The 17814-nt window shown below is 40.3% G+C and overlaps 1 protein-coding gene across 3 annotated transcripts in view; it reads left to right on the top strand.

The window, feature by feature from the left end:
- Nucleotides 1-14129, top strand: part of mamdc4 (MAM domain containing 4) — a 24174-nt gene extending 10045 nt beyond the window's left edge. Inside the window, exons 15-29 of one of the 3 annotated variants that reach the window (XM_036214585.1) lie at nt 901-1009; nt 1087-1191; nt 1712-1846; nt 1939-2066; nt 4912-5131; nt 5202-5339; nt 5490-5617; nt 7179-7269; nt 9054-9203; nt 9278-9403; nt 9476-9600; nt 9692-9794; nt 10880-11055; nt 11128-11190; nt 12769-13954. In XM_036214585.1, the coding sequence (XP_036070478.1) occupies nt 901-1009; nt 1087-1191; nt 1712-1846; nt 1939-2066; nt 4912-5131; nt 5202-5339; nt 5490-5617; nt 7179-7269; nt 9054-9203; nt 9278-9403; nt 9476-9600; nt 9692-9794; nt 10880-11055; nt 11128-11190; nt 12769-12783 (1812 nt within the window). In that variant the 3' untranslated portion in view covers nt 12784-13954. Of the gene's footprint in view, nt 1-900; nt 1010-1086; nt 1192-1711; nt 1847-1938; nt 2067-4911; nt 5132-5201; nt 5340-5489; nt 5618-7178; nt 7270-9053; nt 9204-9277; nt 9404-9475; nt 9601-9691; nt 9795-10879; nt 11056-11127; nt 11191-12768 lie in introns of all 3 variants that reach the window. The other 2 variants (XM_024298746.2, XM_036214586.1) reach the window with 2 other exon arrangements.
- Nucleotides 14130-17814: the final 3685 nt, after the last annotated feature.

Genomic DNA, 17814 nt, shown 5'->3' with positions numbered 1-17814 from the left:
CCCCTGAGCGTTGGGGCTCCCAGAGTGTTTGGAGCCCTCGAGAGTTGAGGGTCCCAGAGTGTTTGGAGCCCCCGGGAGTTGAGGGTCCCCGAGTGTTTGGAGCCCCTGAGCGTTGGAAGCCCCAGAGTGCTGGGAGCCCAAGAGAGGCAGGGGTCCTAGAAAGTTGGGAGCCCCACAGAGTTGGGGGCTCCAGAGAATTGGGAGCCCCAGAGTGTTGGGAGCCCCACAGAGTTGGGGGCCCCCAGAGAGTTGGAAGCTCCAGAGAGTAGGGGCTCCAGAGAATTTGTGGGCCAAGAGCTTTGGGAGCCCCAGACAGTTTGGGGCCCCAGAGTATTGGAAGCCCCAGAGTGTTGGGTCTCCAGATAGTTCCCAGAGTATTGGAAGCCCCATAGAGTTCAGAGCCCCAGAGACTTGGGGGGCAGAGAGTTGGGGGCTCCAGAGAGTTGGGGCCCTAGAGTATTGGGGGCCCCATAGAGTACCCAGAGTGTTGGGGGCTCCAGGCAGTCGCCTAGCCTCACCGAATGAAAAGTCCGCCCCTGTACAAACTAAACTGATGCAGGTCATGTCGGTGACACAAACACATTTTGGTTTTTCAACTTTTTATTGCAGTTTTCATGAGAAGGAGTAAGTCCCAAACCTGTTTGTAGTTTATTTGCTTTAGTATGTTTTTTTAATTAGATAAAAAAATAGACCCAAGATCAATTTTTTGTTGTTGTCTTTTTTCCTAAATGCAACACTAATGCAACACGCTTCCACGTTTTCTTTTGTAACACCATTTATCTTTGTGTCGTGGTAAAACAAGACATTGCACTGAACACTTTGCAGTGAGAAACTTAAGCTATTGTCCACCAAACTGCACGATGGTTCTGGTTTTGTCCCTGATCCGAGCTCCTTTTGCAGATGGTCTTTGAAGCTCGTGCGGCGGAGCTGCACTCTCACGGACAGATCCGAGTGAAGGACGTTCACTTCATAGACTGCTACGCTGACTACTTCCCACAGCCTGACACAGGTGAGGCTGCTGATGTGTATATGTGGCGTGTTAGGTCTTCCTTCAAGCTTCTCAGCGTCTAACCTTGTCTCGGACAGGACTTTCCTGTAACTTTGACTCTGACTTGTGTGGGTGGTACCAGGACAACAGCGATAACTTTGACTGGAGCGCGCTCAGTGAGGACGATCACACCACCGGGAACGGTGAGTGGGAACCAATCAATGAGATTGTTTTCTCGGACTTTGCATTGAGATGGTATCCATCTTTATTCAGATGGTTTTATGTTTGGAAACAATTTCACCAAAAGCCACGCCCCCTCAGAGGAGATTTTGGAAACAGAGGCTTCAGATCAACATGAAAAATGTATTTTTAAGACGTTTAGGTTGTGGGATTTTGGTTTAAAACCTTATAATCATATTTAAAACACAACCGGGAATGTATTTTAAAATAAAAAATTGTCTTTGACTTTAAATGTATCCAAAAGTTAGGGCTTATTTTATTTAATTCCTTAAAGGTTGAAGCTGTTCTTGGTTCTGTCAGCTATACCTGGTGCTTTGACAGAAGCTGCAGAAGATCTGAACGATGGTGTGGTCCCAAACCCAAAAACAAACAAAACAATGAGCTCACAGGAAGGGCTGAAGACTAGTTTGAAGTATCCAAGAGTTATGAACCAGATCTCTGAAGTTGTTGTTTTTTTGTTGTTTTTTCTCTGCTGGCGTTCAGGCCGCAGCCTTGCTGTGGACATGTGGAGTCCTCTTCTGCGCGGAGCCATCGGGCGTTTGGTTTCATTTCCACAGCTTCCTGGAGCCACATATTCCTGCCTGTCCTTCTTCTATAAACTCTACGGGCCCAACACAGGTGACCCCCGCCGACATAATCAGCAGTAATAATAGAGAAGAACCTTGACTTTAACCATGACATGCTGGTCGCTCTGGTGGTCCTCCTCCTAGGAGCTTTGACTGTGAAGGTGACAGATATGAGCGGGTATGAATCCGTCCTGTGGACCCGGAGTGGAGCGCATGGGAACGTGTGGCATGAAGCCCACTGCCCTGTCCCCCACCAGCTCACAAACTTTCAGGTGAGGCAACATCAGGAGAGTCTTTAAGGATCCTCTTGAGTCTTCACCAATACGAAGACTTTTATTCCTGGGGTCCACTTCTGAAAATACATACATCACTACAAGAGTTTTCAATAAAGATGACATTAGTACACAGCATATTCATAATCTTCTTTTCAGTTTTCAAAATTACAAAGAAACAGACGGGGAAAAACAGGAAAATGTATCAAATTCTTTTGAAAAAAAATGAAATAAATCTATTAATTAACCCTTTAACACCTGAGGCATCGTCAGTGACGCCTAAAATCTTTAACAATCTGTAACTTTTTAACACAATCAACGTAATTCCATCAGATTCTGAAGGAGAAAAGCTGAACGAGCTTTTGAGCCCGACACCCAAATCGCCCCAGATTGTGTCTTCACATTAACATTGAAGCTTGACCCCTTTGCTGTGTCCGCTGTGAATGCACTATAGTGTGCTCCATCACACTGTTAGATCTAGTGTTGTTTCCAACAGTTTAACATCCTCAACTTGTTCAATTGGATGATTCTGTAGCACAACATGCAGCCTCTGGTTTTCTTTGACAGAAAGCTTTGAACCCAATAACATTCACGTGGTTTTCAAAACATTCAGCTTTAACTTGTTTGCTGTTACTCATTCAGAAACATACATTATCTCCTGTTGTATTACCAGTGTATTACCTACTTGAACTAAGCTAGAAGAGGAAACTGATATAACCTGTCTAGGGTGTACCCCACATTGGCCCAACAGTAACCGCATTACGCTCCGGCAGCCCCGTGACCCCTGAGGGATAAAACGGGTTAAGAAAAAGGATGGATGGTTGTAAACGGATATAGCTGTATCATCTACATCAGGTGTCAAGGTCAAGGCCCGGGGGCCGGACCTAAGGTGGTTTTTTTTTTGTTGTTTTTTAGGCTAATTTGGCATGTAGCTAATATTTTAGCTCGCCATCAGGTTCAGCGTTTTCAGCTATTAACTTAAGCATTTTCAGCTACTAGCTTCAGTGTCTTCAGCTATCAACTTCTGCATTTTTAGCTATCAGTTTCAGCATCTTCAACTATCCCCACTAGCATCTTCAGCGGCCAAATTCAGCTTACAGCATTCACACTAGCATTATTGCAGGTAATGCTATATACCGTATCTAGTTCATAATTATGTTAAAAAGTTAAGTTTTTAAAGTTTTAAAAATATTGTTTTAGTGTGTTTAATAAATGTTTTTCCTGTCGGGCTTGCGCCCTGAGGTATTTCTTTGGATTTTGTGCGATCTTGTGCGATCTTTGACTCCCCTGATCTACATAAATAGTCATAAATAAGACAGGCATGTTCAAATTCTGGTCCGTGGCCCAAATGTGGCTTTAAATTTCCACCAGGCTGCAGGCTCCTGTCATAAAATCAGTAATATGCAGCCCCAGCACTTTCCAAGAACGATTTATTGATTGTGATTTACTAAATTACATTATAAGCTGTTGTAAACCTGTGGCAACAACTTGTAACTTTTTAACTTTTGGAGCCTTAAGGGCCAAAAAATAATTACTTTATCTGTTTCTGTGATCAAACCACAATGGTTTGTACTTTTTTTGTAATAAAAACCTATTTGTGTTATTTTCTTGTTTACATGATTTCAGTTTAAAAGTTTACAGTGAGTTTCAAATACTTTAGATACATTTCACATGAACCCAGATTTAATGTTGCCCAAAAAATCTCCAGAAAGCTTTTTTCCTTTATTTTATTGTTGCTCTTCAATTAGGAAACTCACAGTAATTTTGGTCAAACTAAATTTTGATATATTTCTGTTTAATGTAATGAAATGAAAATTATCCTATTGCAATAACATTTTCACTTAAGTCCCACTCCAACTATATTTTCTTCTATTGTTCCAAGTGATCTATTAATTATACAGTTTTAAACAAAAGTGAAAAAACTGTGTTGTTTTTAGGACTTATTTTCTGCAGAGCTACAGTAGTTTGATAAAAGTTTGCCTCTGGGTTGTGAGCGGATGAAGTTAGCCTCCCAGCATTCCTTTGTTTACACTCTCCTCCTGTAGATTATAGCTCCTCACAACCCAAGCTAGCATTAGCGTAGCAAAAAAAAAAAAGAAAATGGTGAGCAATATCGGAGCTATCCAGTCGTACAGTTGTAGTCAGATTTCAGCTCAGACAAGAAAAATGAAGATGTCAACGGATCTATTTGTCTACAAGCGGATGCTTCGGGATTGGAGCGGAGCAACACTGAAGAAAGTGAAACACTATCAGTTAACAAAAGCTCTGTAATTTGTTACATTTTCATCAAATTAAAACTTGAGTTGATGGTTTACGCAACTTGAAAATCTTATTTGATAAAAACTAGTATATTTAATTGTAACAACTACAGAACTTTAGTAAATTGATGAAATGTTTCCCTTTTTACAGTGAAGGAGACTTTGGCCCTGAGCTTTTCAAAACTGCACTTTTTTTTTTTTTTGCTCCTGATATAACACAATGCAGTTTTAATCTGAAATTATTTCATATATGTCCTCCATCCTAAGAGAATTGCTACAACAACATGTTAAAAACATCATTTTCATTGAAGTGTGTCTTTTAATTTGCTTTTAATGATAATAAAAATCTTCAATGAAATCTGATCCTCTTTGCCAAAAGTTTGGATACCTCTGACATAAGACATATTTACGAAAACATCGTAAAACAAAGGGCCACGACAGCTTCCTTGTGGAACTCCACACCTAAGATTCACAGTGTTTGAAGTGGTACCATTGACTATACAGTGTTTTCTATTAACTGTTTCTGAAGTTGTGCTGGTATAATCTGAGTACGAGTGCAGAACTGATGTGTTTGTTCATCTGGACAGCTGGTGTTTGAGGCGGTGCGCTCTGGCTTTGACGGGCGGGTGGCCATTGACGACGTGGCGTTGGTGAGCGGTCCGTGCAACATTCCCAGGATGTGTTCCTTTGAAGCAGATCGCTGCGGCTACAGCAGCTCCAGTGAGGTGACCTGGGTCCGCCGGAGCGGTCAGAGCAGCAGCCCCGGGACCGGACCTGAAACCGACCACACTCTGCAGACCGATCAGGGTCAGACGAGGGTCCAGACGTTCCGCCACATGCAGATCGATGGGGTGTTGACTGTTTTCCGTCTCTCCAGGCTTCTACATGATGGTGAACACAGATTCCAGTGTACTTCCTCGTGGCAAGGCTGCGGTGCTCACCTCCCTTGTTCGTGCAAAAACCACAAAGACAGAGTGTCTTAGTTTCTGGTATCATATGGGGGGAGAGAATCCAGGTGAGGGTTTGAACACAACACACAAAGAAATTGGGAATTCAATAAATACAGTTTATCTAAAAAAAACAAAGTGGTTTCATAGAGAAAAAAATGACCGGTGTTGGGGTTCTGTTATCTGTTCAGTTTTGGTCAAACTGATTTTCTTTGCAGGTTCTCTCACCGTGTACATGAAGCCGGCAAAGGGAGAGAGGCAGAAGATCTTCTCTTCAAGTCTGAATCAAGGACACGTCTGGCGCCACGGCAGAGGGAACATCTTCAGCGACCTGGTGGAGTGGCAGGTACAGGACGGAGAGCCACTACACCACAACTCTGAGCCTTTGATATGAACGTTAGCTGTGTTTTATACCCACCCAGCAAGGCCGAGTTTAAGGTTTAAATAAGGGTAAAATAAGGTTTAAAAGTGAGCAGAAAATGTGGCCCCAAATGGCTTTGTCTACAGTTTCCGTGGTGGCCCCACACTCAAGTAGATACTCAGTGGGTTAGCTCTATAATCTATCCAGCCGCCTGATGGATGCTACAGCGGAGCTCGCTAGCTCAATACAGTGGAGCTTGCTAGCATGCTACAGTGGAGCTCGTTAGCATGCTGCAGTGGCGCTCACTAGCATGCTACAGTGGAGCTCGTTAGCATGCTGCAGTGGCGCTCACTAGCATGCTACAGTGGAGCTCAATAGCATGCTACAGTGGAGCTAGCTAGCTTGGTAGAGAGGAGCTCACTAGCATGCTACAACAGAGCTTGCTAGCTAAATACAGCTGAGCTTACTAGCTCAATACACCAGAGCACACCAGCTTGCTAAAGAAGACTTCGCTAGCATGCTACAGCGGAGCTCGATAGCTCAATACAGAGGAGCTCACTAGCATACTACAGCGAAAGTCGCTAGCTCTCTACAGTGGAGCTCGCTAGCACACTACGGTGTTAACCAGGTGGCTGGCTAGCGTAGCGAGCCCACCAACTGAGTTCCCACTTAAGTCAGTGTGAGCCAACACAGGTGGGGCCACCACAGAAACTGTGGACAAACCCATCGGGGCCACATTTTCTGCCTACTTTTAAACCATACAGGGCCCACTTGGCCTTACTGGCTGGATAGTCTGTTTCTGTTCTGCAGAGGTACAGACAGGACCTGACTGTTTGTCTTTTTTATTCATTTTTATTCAATTAAAGGAAAAACATGAAATACAACCTTAAGTTGCAAACTAAAACATGAAGGGAAAAAAATGAAAAGGGGACAGAAAGAAGAAAAACTTAGATTTTCTGCCCCTTTTAATAAACAAATCAATCAATCAGTGAGAAAGAAAACCCAAACCCATCAAACATTCTGGGATACAATAGGAGAAGACTGGGGAAAAACAGAACAAAAAAAATGTTCAATTCCAGACATCAACTGGTGCGAAATGAACACCATACCTCGGGGATGAGTAGTTATTGATGCTAGATAGATTTGTAGTCATTGATTATACCAGATACTGTATTGATTTGACTGTATTTGAAAAAAGCATTAGATATCGTGTTAGCAAAATTGGGCAATTATGGTATAAGAGGTTTCGTATCCAAATGGTTGGAAAGTTTCCTTGATAAAAAACAACAATATGTTCAGATGAATAATTCCAAATCAAAATGTTAAACAGCATTGTCTGGAATTCCACAAGGTTCTGTAATTGGGCCTAAACTCTTTATGGCATGTGTCTGACCCTTTGTTTGTTGTGGATCATGGTGGCACATGAGAGAAAGAAGTAAATTAAATGAAATGACGTTTTTAATACAGTTTTTAATACTTGATATTGTTGTGGTGTTTTTAATTTCAAATTTCATTTGAGGTTATATCAGTGAAATCTGCTCCTCAGCTGGAGTTTGAGGTGAAGGGAGCCGGAGGCAGAGACACTCATGTCGCCATTGATGACGTCCACATCTCCATTCACCCCTGTGAAGATCAAGGTTTGTTTAGAAAAACTCTTAAAACTAACCTTCCAATCATTTTAAAGCAGTTATACATCAGAAGCCAAACTTAGACTTTGCACTTTGTTTGTTAAGCAGTGAGCATTTATCCCTGTTACTGATGGACTTGTTAGTCTTCACATTAACACATGTATGATCAAAAAAGGAATCTGTGTGACGATACAGGACCTGGAGAAGTGCCTCATGGGAAACGTAGTTTTAGCATTCTAAGAAGTTGTTCTTTTGATTTTTCTCACTTTCATAGCTTCTGAGTTAAAATCTATTTTATGCTCATTAAAAGAGGAAAAGCAGATTCATAAAAGAGTTAAGTAGAAGCAGGGAGGATTCCACCTGACTGTGAACTCATCACAGGACAGACACTCTACCACAGCTGTCTGAGCCAATTGAAAAACTGTGTTTTTAATTTAATGTTTTAATATTTTTGGTAGGGCTGTGAACATTAATGCACACGACTAATCAAAAAGAATTAAAGTTAAAATTAAATTAAGAAGTGAATAATCGAAGAAACAGTCCTTTAACTCAGGGTTCCACGGCATGCGTTAACATTTTGTCGAGTATTATCCCGCTCATATGGTCACATACAAAAAAAAATTACATTTAATTGGTTTTTAGTACTTTATTCTTCCTATTTTTGTGGTTTGGATCACTTTTTTTCAAAAACCGGACTATTTGATCCGTGGTCCACTGCCATTTTGTACAAATACGTGGTAAAACTTTGTGATTAATGGTGATGAATCCCAACACAAAAGTGCGATTAATAAGATTTATTTTGTAATTCATTGACAGTAGTAATTAAAAATAAATGTTCGTGTGTGTTTTCATGTCGTGATTATTCGCAGATAACAAGCGGTCAGCAAACTGAGACAAAAAAATATTATAGCGATTAATCGTGATTCATTTTTTTCAGGTTTGCGATTAATTAGATCATTTTTTTATGGATTCCCAGACCTAATTTTTAGCTTTTCATACTCTTTTGTTCACTGTAATCTTTTATTTATTTATCTATTTAAAAAAAATGCATGGTTTTAGGTGTTATTGTGGTTTTTCTAGCACAGTTTACCATCATTCAGTTTTCCCAACCGTTTTAGACTTTTTCTTAGTTTATCAATATTAGGCTTTTACATTTGTATCTTTTTTCAAATGTTTATTTTTGTTTAATTTTTTCAGTTAAAGGGGCCATAATTTGATTTTCTTAAACCTTTCACTGTAAAATATATCAATTTATATGATCAGATATTACCTTTGGAATGCTAATATTTAAATTATTTATGAAATATTAGATATTTTCGTGAGTTTTCTCCTACCTTGAAATAAAACTCGATTCCTGAAGCTGCGTGTGGCTCCGCCTGTTTCATGATGTCATACTAGAGCCTTTGGCAGCAAGACTGCATTACTCCCATGAAAATAAACATCATGCAAACTTTTTCAAATATGGATGCACACATATCTGTCTTCAGTACCCCAGGACACAGTTGGAAGACATATGGTATTCTGCATCTAAAATTAGAGTTTTTTGCTGATCTCAGCTAGCTCAGTGGAGAAATGGGCGGTCTCACTCTGTGACATCAGAGCGTGAGGACCCACTCGTTTTCATGGGTATGGGAGGGGCAGCTGTTGAGAGAGTAAGTAACTTTTCAATAAGATAGGATGAATTCTTTTTAGTAAATACATCTTAGCTTATCTTATTTTTCTTTTTATCTTTGATAAATAAAAAGGTCTTTTCTGAAAGACATCCTTCTTAAACAGTTAAATCTCTGTGTCAGACGAGGTGTGCAGCATGGAGAGAGGGACGTGCATCTGGAGCAACACCCAGAACATCCAGCAGGATAAGCTGGACTGGGAGCTGACCAATCAGGAGACAGAGAGGCACTTCCCCGTCCCGGCGGAGGATCACACTCTGGGCACGGAGAAAGGTGATGCTCAATGACCACCAGCAGCAGAAGCTCACACCATCCTGTTTTCACTTTCTGACTTCTCTTTGTGCAAGGTCACTTCCTCTTCCTTCCAAGCAGCAACAGGACGGCAGCCAATCAGAATGCCTGGCTGCTGAGCCCCCACCTGCCCCCCACCACAGGCACTTGTTTGAGATTCTGGGCCTACAAACCGCAGTCATGTAAGCTCATGAGAAGCTGGTGGGTCTCCTTTTGTCCCTGTGTAATGCTTCTGTTGTTGGGCTGTGTGGCAGCGGACTGCCAGCTGAAGGTCTGGGCTCTGACTGGGCGTGGCCTCAATCAGCTACTGGCGCCGAGCGACCTGGGCGGCCCGTGGAAACGCTTTGATGCCAACATCACATCGACTGAGGAGTACCAGGTGAGACGGGGTTTCTGGAGCTCACTACCTGTCTGTCTGTCTGTCTGTCTGTCTGTCTGTCTGTCCTCACGGTCTGTCTGTCCACCTGCAGATTGTCTTTGAGGGAGTGAAAGGCTCAGCGGGCCTGCTGGCTCTGGATGACATCCATTTGACTGTGGGGGTCAAATGTGGTGAAAAACAGGATTCATCTGCAGGTGAGAGCATGTAACCTGGGTGTCTTTTCACTCTGTGCTCTGCCGGATTTTCATTTTAGCACCTTTGTTTTTCATTCCCACCTTTCATAAAAACTGATTCAGCTCCACAGAGAATGAAGGTTAATGTTTAAAAATCAGTCTATGCAAACATGGTGTTAGTGAAAGTGTTTCTTTTTAACACCAAAATTCAAGCACAGGCTCCACATAAGAAAAAACGGAAGAATATTAAAACAAAAAGTGTGTTGTCCACAAAAGCTCCAATGAAAGAAACTTTATTAATAAAAGTTATTATTAACACTTGACAACTTCTTAAAAGAAAGACGCAAGAAAATTTTAAATTGGGCAAATTAAGAACAAAAACAAAAATATATACGTATAAAAACCTTTCTTGTTGAATCAAATATTCTTTAGTTGGCACCTGATTAAGCCTCAGTCACAACATAAGGGTGAAAACCAGCACATAATGTAAAGCTGGTATGGAAGCGTTTGTGACTCATAAGTCAAAAAAAAAGTCAATTCTGGAAATGCTTTTTCATTTTCACAAAGTACCTGCATTACTTGTCTCTTAAATAAAATTGAAGAAGCAAATCTGCAAATGTTTTTTTTTTCATTTTCTTTATCATCACCGCTTATTCTGTAAACTAATTTAAAGAATTAGCTTTGATTTTATTGATGTTTGTTAGATTTACACATTATTGGAGGAGATACACAAATAGTAAATTAAAAATTTTTTTGATCATTGCACTGAGATGATCCTATATGACACAGAGTGTCTCTTATTTTGAAAGGAACTCGTGCAAGCTTTAGTCAAAAGTTATAAAGTATTTAATATTTTGAAAAAAATGCTATTTTCTTTTCATTTTTCTTTTTTATCTTAGCTAAAAACTTTTTTATTTATATTTATCTTAGTAGCAACAATACCATGAATACAAATCAGTTTTTTTTTTTCTAAAGGATGAAGTCAGATTCTGTGTCTCTGATTGGGTTGGGAAATCGAAGCGAATGGTTCTTTAAAGTGCTGAAATTTGCAGACCCGTCCTCTTGGTCCTGTGTCCTGATCCAACAGAGAACGTTTCTTCTTGCAGGCTCAGACAATGCAGGAGGGATCGCAGCCGCTGTGATCGTGGTGCTGGTGCTCATAGGCACACTGGTCGCTCTGATGGTTTACTACATGAGAACCAGGAGAATGTCCAATGCTCTAATTTCGGGGTCTGGAACGGATGCTGGCTTCGACAACGCCGTGTATGAAGAGGCTGAACCGGTGAGTGGACCTGCTGGAAAAGATTCAAACTGACTCCCTGGCTGAGGTTCTGCTTCCTTTGTTCTTGAGCAGGACCGTGTGACTATCCCTCCTGCACAAAACCATCCAATGGCAGCCGGCTTCAACCACATTGTGGTGAGTTTCCTGCACAAATGGTCCCTCAAAGAAATTCTGCTTATTTGAGACTCCAGAGTTATGCCGCCTTCAACCACAAGAGGGCAGAAAAGTAAAAACTTCCAGAGAGGAAAACTGACTTTGAGAATCTCAGATTTTCTTCTTTGGTCTTATTTTGTGTATATTTTGTTCCTACTAAATTAACTTAAACTTCATTGAACTCATTCCCAAACAGTTGAAGGACGGTAGGAATCATTAAACGAGGATCCTAACAACAGTATCTGTAGTTCTCCATCAACCCATTAATAGTTTATCAACGTCATACTGACACATTTGGACTTAATTTGAGCTTCATTTATCACAGAAAATCAATTTATGGTCAGTAACCAGAATTAAAGCCATGTTAAATTATAATCCACTGGATTATAAAGCAGTTTTTCTATTTTTTAAAGAATTCAAATGTTCCTCGTGGTTTTAATATATGGTACAGGCCACTTCATCAGCTCTGATTAAGTTTTTGTTGGTTATATTTAGGAATTGGTGCCTGAAATGCACCAGAAACAGTAAAATAAACTTTTTTTTGTCATTGATGGCTTGCATTGACATGATCCTAGGGTGTAGGGTGTATTTTATTTCAAAAGTTATAAACTATTTCATTATTTTTTTAAATAGCGGTTAACTCTTCATGTTTATCTTTTCCTAATGGCAAAAACTGTATCTTGTCAGTAGTAAAAACATAAATATAAATCAGTATCTTATTTTTCTAAAGGATGAGGGAAGATTTTGTTGCTCCTTCTGGGTTTTAAGTTGGTGATAAATCGATCCGAATATCTCTTTAAGTGTTGAGGGTTGCAGACCTGTTTGCATTCTCAGTATGCAGGTGTCCAGCTCCTTTAGGAAATGCTGCTTGGACTTTTGGTTCTAGTTTCTTTTATGGGTTTTGAAACATGAATCTGTTTTGAAAAGGACATTTTAAAAAGTTTCAAAATCTCCAAAGACTTTCCTTCATTTTCTCAAAGAGTTTTGGAATTTCTCTAGCTAGTTTTTGGCTCAACAGTTTTTATAGATTATGTCAGGTTGTTGCAAAAAAAAAAAATTAATTTTTGGAGATTTCAACTTATTCTCCAAATATAGAATTTGCAGAGTGACCTATTTAAAGTCTCCCCTTCTAAATTTCCTTTGGTGTTCATTCATACCTCAAGTCTGCGTTCACACAATCAAAAAACAGAATTAATGCTAATTTAATCCACTAACTGTTAAATTTAAAATAGCTGAAGTTTTACATTTGGCTTTTAAGTTTTTGTTTTTTAAAGAACATAAGTTTGGTGTTTCTTAACTCTTTAACACCGGAGGTGACACTTAAACACAAAATCTTTAACATACTGTAACTTTTTAACCATTAACACAATAATTCCCGTAGATTCTGAAGGAGAAAAGCAGCTTTTCTCCTTCAGAATCTACTGGAATTATTGTGTTAACGGCTGAAAAGTTACAGTAAATCAAAGAACATAAACACTGGATTTGGGGTGTTAAAGGGCTGAAAGTTAAAGACAATTTTTAAAAACATTATTTGTGAAAACTCCTCCCTCTCGCCTGCAGGTGGAGGAGCCGTAAGAGGCACAGCGGGCGGAGGAGGACGGTTCTGCCACCCACAGGTGGCTCTGCGACGGGAAGGTGACATCACAGCAGAAGAACTGCTTGTGTCACCATGATGCAACACTCACAAACATTAAGACAGAAACACAAGCCCTACAGATGACTGATGGAGAGGACAGACCTGTGGATGGAGGGATGTCGCAGCAAGAACAGTCGATGGAATTGGTCGACAGGAAAGAGTCTTGTGAGCAGGTTTGAAGGAAGAGTTGGTTTGAGGCTGAATAACTAAATAATCCAGATTATCACTCATTGTCCTGAAGGAAGACAGAGGAGGTGGAATTGGTTTATGAATGAGGGGTTCAGGAATAGAAGCAGTAGAGGTTGATTTGAGTTTAGACATTTGAGATTTACTTATAAGTGATAAAGACGCTCACTAACGGCGGATTCACACCACACGCAGAAGCGCCGCGGAATCCGCTTCACCTCGAGTTCACACTAGACTCGTATTTTTTCGCTTCTGCTCACCTGTTGTTATTTACATCTTCTACCATGAATCTTGACTTGTCACCAGCTGCTCTCTGTCTCTATCGTTGATTGTGTTCTTAGAGACCCAAAACCACACCCCCTGCCCCGCTCTAGTTGGCCCATTTCTCCAGTTCGTAAAAAAATCTCCAACATCTCAAGATGTTTGTATGAAACTTTTGCTTCCAAAGGAATTTCCCAGGAGAACGCAGTAGAAGAGCACACCAGTCTGTCCACTACACACACACACTCACAGCGAGCCTGCATGGAGAAATGGCATCAGCTGACTCAGAAGCAGCTTGAAAATATCCTGATAATCAAAGAGGATAATTATTACCCAAGTGAAACTGGAAAATTCTGGATGGAGAAGCCCTCTCACACTTGAGATGATGACACCGATGAAGGAGGAAGAACATGCTTTTTTAAGGCACAGAGAGACGGAATGACAGTCCTCATGAAAGTTTGCATTCTATTGTTCTGGATTTTTAAAAAAAGTTTAATAAATGTTCTTTAATAAATGTTTACAAAGCATGATCAGAAGTGTTTTTGATGAGTATGTGTCGGTAACGGACATTTTTCGCCCACGGAGGTGAGATGGAGACTGGGAGTTCTCTGTATTTGCGTATTCGCTGAGGTCTCTGGTCCCTAAACCCTGCGAATACGGGGGATACTGTATTTTCATCTCTATAGTCTCTTAAGATACAAAACTATGATCGTATTTGTCAATAGTGGCATTTTATTGTGAAATATTGGTTATATATTGTGAAAATTGACTGAATTTTCTCATGTGTCTTGGTGTAACTTTCTACCAGGATTAACGTGGATCACTCGCAAAAAATAGACCAAACGATCACTGCACTGCATGAGCCAGCCGCAGAGGACCGCGGAAGACCGCGGAAGACCGCGGCGTTTTGCGTCTGGTGTGAAGTACACCGTAGGTTATAAAGGGCAACGAATAGAAGAGGTCTGCGTTCCGCGCTGCCTCCGGATGCAGTGTGAACCAGGCGTAACAGTTCTGGCGGTGCAGTTTGTCAGAAGAGTCCATCGCTCACCATCAGCTCCTACAGAGTCGATCAGTGATCACCTGACTCTTGGAACTAAACCCTGAACTACTTTCTGCTCGTCTTTGAGATCTTTAATTAGAAGTCAGTAGTATTTAGTTTATCTTTTATTATATTGGACATTTCTGCTGCTTTATATAATCATGAGACGTTTAAGTCTCTAGCCTCATTCTGTTGGTTTGAACCCTCGACAGTCTCTCAACTCACCTGTCACAAACAGGCAGACAGCTGGTTCCACGTGCAGCAGGTTTATTAACAGTCCACAGAATAAGCAGGGTCAGACAGGCAGAGGTCATACACGGGCATGGGATCATCCGAGACGAGCGAGAAGAGTAGTCAGAGTCGAGGCGAGGGTCAGGGGCAGGCGGCAGGCAATCAGAGTAGCAGGGTCGAAGACAGAAGATCAGGCCAGGAGTAAACGCTCAGAGTTGCAGGCAAGGTGGCACAAACAAAGCTTTGCGGGGAGTGGAGTGTGGAGCCAGACTATGAGCTGAGGAGGTGATGAGGTGATGGGGAACAGCTGAGCTGATGAGTCCAGGTGATGGCAGGTGTTGAGTTCAGAACTCTGGTGAGCGCTCCCTCTGGTGACTGGAGACGGTAGCAGCAGGTTGCTCCATGACATCACCGGTCCGTTTGTCAATCTCACTGGTTGTTCACAGTGATGTAGGAGTAATTCAGACACACCTTTAGTATAGTTTTGATTCAAAATTTAATCTAAAAGTTTGAAAAAGGTTTTTTGCCTTAAAATCTTTGGAGTAAAACAACCAAATAGTGATGATACATCATGAAACCCACTGGAATGAATCATTGGAACATAGTACATAGTTTATTGGATGTTTGCCTCACCCTTTAAATGCAGATTTCCCATAGTTTTGACCTTATCTTTTGTTTGTTTTTGGATTTATTTTATCAGTTTATTTTGATCTTTGTTATGAAACATAAAAACTGTTCGACCTCAATTACTGTGGTTGTGAAAATTATTCAATTTATCTCTTTGAATTTAGTATGTTTTTGCACAGTTTCAGGTTCAAAGTGGAATATAATAAAAAAAACTATTTGTAAAAAAAAAAAAAATGAGTTGTGCTAAAATGATGTATATCGAGCTTTTCTATAAAAACACGAAATCTTTAACATGTTGTAACTTTTCAACCGCTAACACGATCAATGTAATTCCAGTAGATTTTAAAGGAGAAAGGCGGTGCAAAGTCACAGTTGAAAAGTTACAGCAAATCCAACAACATAAACACTGGAGCTCCGGTGTTAAAGGGTTAATTGAAGGCTAGCTCTGAAGCTGCAATCACACCGCCGTCGGAAACTTGTGTTTAAGCAACTATTTCCAATGAAACGTCTGTGGAAATGCGTTTGCCCATCACTACGCATGTTTTTAAGACACTATTTGGGCTCCACTTAGAAAACACATCCATTGAACATGTTGAAATTTGAATTATTTGCGCCGAAGTTCCCTTTTCTCAGCTTCAGAATCCACTGGAATTGCGCTATTCGTGTAGTTCGAAGAACGTGTGTTATTTTGCTGTAACCTGAAATTTTTCCAGCGTTAAGGGTTAATAGAGCAAATTATGAGGTAGTAAAAAACACTCAAAAAGGCCTTGTTTGCTCCTTTGGGTTTCAAGAGACAACACAAACACAAGGACTTAAACTTCTGGTTTGAGGACTGTGAAGTCAAGATCTCAGTCAGAGAGAAAGAAGAGTTTCAGTACAAAAGAAGCAAATTGAGTTAGAAAGGACAAACCTTCCCTCAACAGAAAAGATGGACTTAATGTACCACAAAAACAAGGATAAACCAGGTCGAGTTGACTGCTTTTTCCCCTTCAATAGATGAGAGTTAACAGACATTAACTAGTCATTACCTGTGGGTGGTAAGATGAAGACACAGAGGTCTTCCCCAGACTTTTAAAAAGTTGTGGATCGTTGTTGGAACAGGAGTCAGAGAAAAACTGTTGTTAGGAGTTAGTCCAGGGATCTGCAACCTGAGACTGCAGATCCACATCTGGCTTTTTTACCTCTATATGTGGCTCTCTGATAGAAGAAAAATAAAAAGTTTCAAATTTGAAAAAGTGGCTGTAAAGTTAAAAAAATAGGTATGTAGTAAAGTAACAAAAAACTAGTGTAAACTATCTCAAACTTTTCTATTTTTGATTAAATTTAAGAATTTTGACTGTGACTCTGGTTGATAGGAATCGCTGAATTAGCTCTGATTTCATTTGAGTTTGTTGTGCTTTAGTTTATGGCTGAGAAGCACCACAAGTGATGAAAAAATAAACTTTTTTCCAATCACTGCTTACATTTCACTCCTTACAGATGAGAGGATCCATATGTAACACAGAGTGTCTTTTATTTTGAAAGAAAATCGTGTGAAATTTTTAAACTATCTTGTATTACAAACAAAAGCTTTTTTCTCTTTATGTTTGTATCTTTTAATATTTCATTTATGCAGTTGTCCTCATAAGTTTACATATCCTGGAAGAAGTGAAGAATTTTTGACTATTTTCAGAAAATATGAATGATAACATAAAACCTTTTTACCACTCATGGTTAGTGAGTTGGATTAAGTCATTTCTTGTTAGACAACTGTGTTAACTCTTTAAACCAACAGAAACTTCCAAAATGTCCCTGTTCAAAGGTTGATATTCCAGTTGTTGAAGTCTCTTGTTGTCGTTCTGAGGTTTTTTGTTTTCTCTAATGCAAATTCTTCTTGGCAGAAAACCCCAACTTCCCTTAAATTCTTGTGCTGTGTTGCTTGAACTGATCGTCTGAGATCTCCCCAGAGAGGCTTAATAATATTGCGGTCAGGAGACAGAGATGCCCACTCCAGAACCTTCACCTTACTCTGTTAGAACCAATGTCTTGTATTTTGGATCGCCATCATGTTGAAATCTCCAAGTGTGTCCTATGAGCATTCTCTAAGCTGAAGAATTCTCCTCCAGTATCTTCTGATAACCTGCTGCATTCATCTCACAATCAATTCTGACCCAGTTGGCTTTGTAGCTGACACATCCTCAAACCATCAGCGACCCACCTCAGTGTTTCACAGTAGGAATAGTGTTAATTTCACAGATCTTGTTGACTCCTCTCTAAATGTAGCGTTTATGGTTGTGGCCAAAAAGTTCAGCCTTCGTCTCATCACTCCGAATGACTTTAGTCCAGAAGTTTGGAGGCTTGTCTCTGTGCTGTTTGACTTATTGTAATCAAGCTATTTTGTGGTGTTTGTGTAAAAAATTTTTTTCTGGTGACTTAACCATGCAACTCACTTTTCTTCAGGTACCTCCTTATTGTATATCTTAAAACACCCACACCACAGTTTTTCAGAGAGTCCTGGATCTCAGCTGAAGTTGTTTCCTTGCATCCCCAACAATGTTTCTGGCAGTTGTGGTACAACTATTTGTGTCTGTGTCTGTGTTTCAACAGAATCCCTCACTTTCCATTTGGCGATCAGTTTAAACTAGAG

The sequence above is a fragment of the Oryzias melastigma genome, linkage group LG12 (genome assembly GCF_002922805.2).
Source record: "Oryzias melastigma strain HK-1 linkage group LG12, ASM292280v2, whole genome shotgun sequence".
NCBI classification, from domain to species: Eukaryota; Metazoa; Chordata; class Actinopteri; order Beloniformes; family Adrianichthyidae; genus Oryzias; species Oryzias melastigma.
Note: the sequence above shows the minus strand (reverse complement) of the source record. Positions and strands in the feature narration are given on the sequence as shown.